The sequence below is a fragment of the Gekko japonicus genome, unplaced genomic scaffold (assembly GCF_001447785.1).
Source record: "Gekko japonicus isolate JY-2015 unplaced genomic scaffold, Gekko_japonicus_V1.1 scaffold520, whole genome shotgun sequence".
NCBI lineage: Eukaryota > Metazoa > Chordata > Lepidosauria > Squamata > Gekkonidae > Gekko > Gekko japonicus.
Genome location: NW_015169188.1, coordinates 193923 through 201943, shown reverse-complemented (window position 1 = coordinate 201943; position 8021 = coordinate 193923). Strand labels below are relative to the sequence as shown.

The window sequence follows — 8021 nt, the reverse complement described above, 5'->3', positions numbered from 1 at the left end:
GAAAGAGACAGGAGAAATGGAAGAAACTAAGATAAGAAATCATGAATGAGAGAAAGTGAATGTAGGCTTTATGACAGGGAGAGACCAGGCATTATGCTGGACATAAAGATCAAGAAAAAGTACTGCAACTTTTCACCATATGTGATTTTCAAAACAGCTTATAAAATCTATAAAACAGCACAGCATATTAGAAAAATAAAAGCAAAGAGCAACAAAACAATTAAAACAAGTGCAAATTAATAACTGCAACAGTTGAAGCAGACAGATGCCACAGCCTTAAAATACAAATTAGCAACATCTAAAATTATTGATAATCTAAGTAGCCCACCAGTGATAACTCCTAATCTTAGTCATGCAGCACTGACTTCAAACTAAAAAAAATACAAGAAATATGTCGGGCAGGTATACCTGAAAATTTTACTTGATGGGCGAGTTCATCTGATGGAACGATGGTCTTTTAGCTGTGCTGCTCTCTGATCATGCAGGGCTTTAGAGGTAAAAACCAGGACTTTGCATTATGCCTGGAAAAAAACCTACGAGGTAATGTGGATGAAATATGTTTACTATGGAAGACAACGGTTAACAACTTGGTAGGCATGTGCCAAGTTCTTCTTCCTCTCCATAATGTTTATAGATTTATCCGTGTGTTTCCGTCAGCCTCTGATGTGGCATGAATACTGTGAAAGGGTATGTCTGACTCAGTATAATGTAAATGGGAAATTCCAACACTGGACTTCATCATTCCTATTGCTTTAATTATGAAATGATAACTTTGTTGCATTTCTTTGTAGCTCTTCCATGCATTGTTGGAGAATGGACTCAATGGAGTGGCTGTGCAGGACAGTGTAAACCTAACTTACGAATGCGAACACGCGTCATACGGCAGGAACCAAAAAATGGTGGTGATCCTTGTCCTCCATTAGAAGAAAAGGCTGGCTGTTTGGAGTATACTACGTATCAAGGGCAAGATTGTGCGGATGAGCACGGTACATGTAGATACTATTTTTCTTTCAACACTTCATTATCCTATGTGTAATTTTGAAGTAGGAGCTTGTCATGGAGAATCCATACACCAGGGTCAGGTATAGAGTAGGGGGATGTCTGTACTAACCTGGGTCAGATGCCAAATCTGCACAAAAACAGAAAAATAAAAAAAATAAAAATGTTAATTACATACAAAAGCCCCTGCGATCTTGTGACGCTGTAGTGGGAGATCTTGGCTACCGTTTTGAAGGGAAAAAGTGAAGAACAGCCACTTCCCAAGCCGGAAAGTTAGTGCTAGTAGTTCCAGGGTCAGAGAGAAGAAGCAGCCCTTTCTAGATGGGTGGAAGGGCAGGAAAAGTGGGAGCCCCCACCTGTGCCACTGCATGAACTATGGAGGCAGCATGGCAGGTGGGTTGTGGACAGGAAAAGTGGAAACCAGCACTGCCACTTCCCTGTACTGTTGTGCAAGCCGCTTAGGGGGAGGTGGTGCTGCAGATGGGAGAAGTAGGAGCTGCAGCTCCCTGTGACTGTAGTGAGGTTGGTGATGCTGGTGCTGTGGAGTGGGGGAGGAGTGAAAGCCAGTGCCTCTCAGAGCCAAATAAGTGAAGATGCTGCTGGTGGGTGTACTGACTGGTGAGTGGGAATCCCAAAAAGTGAGGGGGTAGAAAGCTGGTATTCTCCCCCCCTCATGTGTCTTGTGGAACTCCTGCTTGATGATACTACCCAGTGGGACCACAGCTAGTTATCCTTATTAGGTAACTAGTTGTAGTCCCACTGGGTAATAGCATCAGTTTATTTGATTCTGATTGGGGCCCCATCACTGGATACCTAAATCCAGAGACTGGAGATACGGGCAGGCAAGACAGATCTTTCTAAAAACAGAGAAAACCCCCAGGTTTGCAAAAAAAAAATCTGGAAAAATACATTGGGGGTTTAACTGCCCCCCAATAATAGAAGCAGCACCTGCAGCTTTAAGAAACAAATGCTCTCAGCAGCCATTGTCTTCTCAAAGAACTCTAAAAGGTTGGTGAGACAGAAGCCATGCTGATTTTCCTGCAGCTGGTTTTGTTCCTCAATGTGTCTAATAATTCTATCTTTGATTACAGTTTCTGCTACCTGTTTTCCCGAAAGTAAGACATCCCCTGAAAATAAGACCTACGTACAGTTTTGCCTCTTGCTGAAATATAAGACATCCCTCCAAAATAAGACCTCCCCGATAATAAGGCCTCCCCCGAACATAAGGCCTCCCAGATAATAAGGCCCCCCGAAGCTACCGTAACTCTGGACTCTGGGCCGTAGCGGCGGGCGCCACCGCTGCCGCCAGGACAAGCTGCCACCTGCTGTACCGTATTCTTCTTCATGGAAAAATACGACATCCCCTGAAAATAAGACCTAGCGCATCTTTGGGAGCAAAAATTAATATAAGACACTGTCTTATTTTCGGGGAAACACGGTAATTTGCCTGGGACAGAGGCTAACTGGCCTGTAATTTTCTGGTTTGCCTCTGGATCCTTTAAAAAAAAAATCATTGTAACATTTGCTACTCTCCAGTCTTCTAGGACAACAGCTGAATTTAGTAATAAAGAAGTTAGTAGATGAACAATCACATTTGAGTTCCCTAAGAACTCTCTGGTGTATACCATCAGGACCTGGTTATTTACTGTTTTTTTAATTTCCCCACTAGGTCTAGAACTTCATCTCTCATCACCTCAATTTGACACAGTTCTTCAGACTCCCTTCCTGAAAATAGTGGCTGTGAAATACTTTCCACAGTGAACAAAGAAGCAAAATATTAATTGAGCTTTTCTCCTTCCCCCATCTTCCTTTAGCAATCCCTTTATTTGTTGGTCATTTAAGAGGAGGAGGAGGAGATTAGATTTATACCCCACCCTTCACTACCCAAAGGAGTCTCAGAGTGGCTTACAAACTCCTTTTCCTTCCCCTCCCCACAGCAGACACCCTGTGAGGTAGGTGGGGCTGAGAGAGCTCTGACAGAAACTGCTCTTTTTCAAGAACAGCTGTGCCAGAACTATGGCTTGCCCAAGGTCATGCAGCAGGTGCAAGTGGAGGAGTGGGGAATCAAACCCAGTTCAACCAGATTAGAGTCTGTGGACTTAACCACTACACCAAACTGGCTCTCTGGCTGATCTCCTGCTTCGGACATATTTTCAAAGAAATGTTTATTGTTTGTCTTGATGCTGTTAGCAACCTTCTCAAATTCTTTTTGCATGCCTAATTATTGGCTTACATTTCTTTTGTCAGAGTCGGTGATCCCTTTTGTTCAATTCATTGGGGCAGACCTTTCACTTTTAAAAAGAAGAGTGTTACTTTTTATAGCTTCCTTGATCTGCATTGTTTATTACGCAGGCCTTCTTTTAGACTTGGCAGTGCATTTCTTAACCTGGGGAATGCATTCTGTCCAGGCTTAAATTAGTGTGATTTTAAATAGCTTCCAGGCATCCTCTAGGGATTTGACTCTTCTTGTGTTTTCCTTTCAGCTTCCTTTTAACTATTCTCATTTTTGCAAAGTTCCATCTTTTGAAATCAAATGCTACAGTTTTGGACGTTAGGGGCAATTTTCCATTGACACGAATGCTGAACTTAATAGCAGCGTGGTCACTGTTCCCAACTGGGGCAACAGTTGCTCACCAGATTTTGAGCCCCACTCAGGAACAAGTCCAAGATCACTATCCCCTCCTTGTTGGCTCTGTGACCATCTGTTCCAGTGCACAGTCATTTATGATATCTAGGAATCTCATTTCTACAGCATAACTCAAGCACGTTTACACAGTCAGTGTGAGGGTAGTTGATGTCTCCCAGTATCATAATATTATCTGCTTTAGTCACCTCCCATATTTCCTTCTTCATCTCAAGATCAGCCTCAAGGATTTGATCAGGTGGGCGATAGTACAAGCACGTTTACACAGTCAGTGTGAGGGTAGTTGATGTCTCCCAGTATCATAATATTATCTGCTTTAGTCACCTCCCATATTTCCTTCTTCATCTCAAGATCAGCCTCAAGAATTTGATCAGGTGGGCGATAGTACACCTCCACTTTTAAGTGATCCTTAGTGCCCAGTATTTCCACCCATATAACTTCTGTTGGGGAGTTCAGTTTGGTGTAGTGGTTAGGACCCAGTTTGGTGTAGTGGTTAGGAGTGTGGACTGTAATCTGGGAGAACCGGTTGATTCCCCACTCCTCCACATGCAGCTGCTGGTGTGACCTTGGGTCAGTTACAAGTTCTTTCAGAGCTGTTCTTGAAAGAGTAGTTCTCAAAAGAGCTCTCTCAGCCCCACCTACCTCACAGGGTTTCTGTTGTGGGGAGCGGAAGGGAAAGGAGATTGTAAACTGCTCTGAGACTCCTTCGGGTAGTGAAGGGTGGGGTATAAATCCATCCTCTTTCTCCTCCTCCTCCTCCCCTCCCCCTCCTTTGATTCTATGCCCGGGCCTATTTGGTGTACAATGCAACAGCTTCCCCAGTCCATCCTTCCCTGTCCTACCTGTAGAGGTTATACGCAGGGATGACTGTATCCCATAGATTTCCCCCATTTCGCCATGTTTCTGAGATACCCGGAGTATCTAAATTGTCACTTAGCACTAAGCATCCCAGCTTCCCCATCTTGGTTCCACTTGCACAAGCGCCAGGCCTGGTCTGGGGAAATGTCTGCTGATATCTTCCTCTTCTATGGCAGTCAGCTGGAAGGCTCACAACACTATTTTCAAGGGTCCACTAACCCCTAGGATTAGCAGAGTAGGCTGTAGCAGGATCCAGGTAGCACATAAAAACCATGCTATCAATGTCATCTGTTTTTATCATCATGCAACTAGTTTTCATAATAGAAAACTTTTCTTTCTTAGTTCCTGCTTTCATAACAACTTCTGAATATAGTAGAGAGAGGAAAAAACGAGCTGTACACCCAAGGTGGTCTTCAGAAACAGAAGATTCCAGGTAAGTAGATTTAACTTCTAATACGTTTGGGGATAGTTCAGGGGAAAGAGATTCTTTTGTATGTGACTACAGAAAACCTCAAATGGAACAATGGGCTAAGTAGCTCACACATTCATTGGCTTGTTCTCTATTTGATTTTGGGTCTCATTACCTCACTTATGTTCTGAATTAGACAGATACTAAGGTCATGGAAATTTTTCATGGAGTTACATTTTTTATCAACAAAGCAAGGTTGCAGTTGGGAGAATCATGGAGAATTTTTATTCAAATAACAGTGACCATACTTGTCTTGGTAAACATGTGGTCAAATATTCCACACAACATTCCACAACAATACCTACAACATAGATGGAAAACCATGAGAGAAAGTATTCAGTAGATTTGATTTTATTAGGCTATTGGGTGTTAGGTTTGGTGTTTTTAATTATGTAGCGTATCCTGCCTTGAGCCAAGGGGAAAGGTAGGATACAAACAAAGGTTTATAGAACTCTTACTTCACATTATTAAAATTACTTTGACTTTATCTTAGCTTTGCAGGCTTACCAACTATGAGTTACTAAAAAGTTAGGTTTTCCACAAAACTCATTTTGCAGTGAACAGAACTCAGCAGCTCTACCATTTTTGCTAAGAACAGACTACCATGATGACCAAAGCAGTAAGGAATTCAGAATACTCAAATATTGCCTGGGTGGTAGGGAGTTCACACCAATGTTGTGAACCTTCTGTAAAGTATTTCATATTTGGTGCATGACATATTTCATGGATGTTTCCTAAAACCCAGCATTCCTTCTTAGTATGTACCATACCTTATGGTGGTCAGAACAATTTTATTTATTTCAATTATGACCCACGTTTCTCCCTAAAAGCAGCTTACATTGATCTCTTCTGTTTTATCCTTATAACAACCCTTTGGAAATAGGTTAGACTGAGTGTGTGTGATCATGTCCCTAGATAGAATACCTTTTACTCTTCTAATGCAGCAGCAGAAGAGTAGGCTTCTATACCCTGCTTTTCTCTACCTTAAGGAGACTCACTTTCCCTTCCTTTCCCCACAACAGGTAGGTGGGGCTGAGAGAGTTCTGAGAGAACTGGGACTGGCCCAAGGTCAGCGAGTGGGCTTCACATGGAAGAGTGGGAAATCAAACCCAGCTCTCCAGATTGGAGTCTGCCGCTCTTAACCACTACACCATGCCGGCTCTCAAGGCTCTTAAGCAATTTCAAAGGCTCTTAAACTGCTTCTCCATGTGGTTGATTTAGAAAAACTTTTAAGATACTGTTAAGAGATACAAACGTCTTCTGTGTCTGATTTCATTCCCAGATCATTTTGCCATTTCTGAACTTCATTCAGCTACAGATGATAATATTTGTACTTCGCTTACTCAGTTAAACCAAACAGTGGTTTATACGTAAATCTGAGGTGGCCTCTCATCTTACATACGTCACTATATTGTGCATAATTTCTTACAGTATAGTCTAACATTATGCTATAATCATATCTATATATCTAATTCCCATGGGGGGTTGTGTGGATACTTATTTCTGCCAACAGAGGGCTCACTCTCCTCCAACAGCTTTTCCTACATAGTCAGTAGACTTCCTGTGTCTGCAGAAAAATCCAAAAAGTAAAAAAATCCCTTCAGGGAGGGTTGAATCCCCCCCAATACCTTTTGAAATGGCCTCTGCAGGGATCTAACTCTGGGCATCAACGGTGAGAGATTAGGACGTTTGGGGCGGAGGGGGGGAGGCTTCTAAGGCTCTGTCAGTAAAAGGGTGGGGGGGAGGGCCCTTTCCTGACCTCTTTTGGGAGCCTTGGGACCAGGCCTGACAAGGGTTGCCAGTGCCAGCCTGGGGAATCCCTAGAGGTGTTGAGGTGGACTGTAAGGAGGAGGGCTGGGTTTGGGGAAGGGAGAGGCCTCAGCTGGGTCTAATGCCACAGAGTCCACCCTCCAAAGCAGCCATTTTCTCCCAGGAGACAAATCTCTGCTGTCTTGAGTTCCGTTGTAATTTGGGGTGTGTGTGTGTGTCCTCCAGGCGCCACTTAGAGGTTGGCAACCCTAGGCCTGGCAGCAGTTTAGGGTCACCAGGTCCCACCCCCCCGGCCACTGGCAGGGGATGGGAGGTAAGGTTGCCAGATCCAGGCTGGGAAACTCCTGGAGATTTGGGGGTGGACCCTAGGGAGGACAGGGACCTCAGTGAGGTACAATGCCACAGAGTCCACCCTCCAAAGCATCCGTTTTCTCCATGGGAAGTTATCTCTGTAGTCTGGAGATCAGCAGTAATTCCAGGCATCCCCAGGAGGCTGACATCTCTAGGCAGATCCAGGCTGGCAACTCTAGGCACCTGGAGGCTGGCATCTCTAGGCAGCACCCTTTGGGTGACTTGATACCACCTGATTTGCATGATTCAACTAGGCCCAGCTGCTTGCTACTGTTCATCAGCAGCCACCCTATGAAAGCCAGTGTGATGTAACAGTTAGAGCTTCAGATTAGGGTCTGCAAGACCCAGGTTCAGATCCCCATCTTGCGGTGGAAGTTGACTGGGTGATTTTGAGCCAGTAACATACTTTCAGCCTAGCCAACCTCACAGGGTTGTTGTGCAGATAAAAAGTAGAGAATAATGTAAGCTGCTTTGGTCCCCACTGGTGAAAGACTGTAATTTTCCTAGGTAGAGGCTGTGGGGGAGGGGTGTGGAGATGGTAAGCTGAAGACAGAGAGGCATATAAAGGTAGGTTGGCTGTTGGGTGGGAATGAAATTGTGTTGCCAACTCCAGTTTGGGAAATTCCTGGACAATTGAGGAGTGGAGCCTGGGGAGGGTGGGATTTGAGGAAGGAACTACAGACCAGTATAATGCCATAGACTCCACCCTCCAAACCATACAGGAAAGAGAGAAAGAAGGGGGGGGCAGCAGGGAGAAAGAGGGTGAGAGGTAGGGGGAGACAGGAGGAAGCAAAGGTGTGAGGAATAGGATAACTATCCTGCAAGTTTCTTGCAGGCCTCTATGCGCAGGGAACGCTCTGGGAAATCGGGGGCCGGAAGCGGCTGGAAGCTGCTGAGTCGTCGCTGCGGGGGAGGAGATAGATGGGCCGG

The 8021-nt window shown here is 44.5% G+C and overlaps 1 protein-coding gene across 1 annotated transcript in view; it reads left to right on the top strand.

Annotated features, from left to right (window-relative positions):
* SBSPON (somatomedin B and thrombospondin type 1 domain containing) overlaps positions 1-8021 on the top strand; it is a 14225-nt gene that overhangs the window by 4197 nt on the left and 2007 nt on the right. Inside the window, exons 2-3 of the mRNA XM_015416205.1 lie at positions 792-986; positions 4844-4934. Coding sequence (XP_015271691.1) covers positions 792-986; positions 4844-4934 — 286 coding nt within the window. The remainder of the gene's footprint in view (positions 1-791; positions 987-4843; positions 4935-8021) is intronic.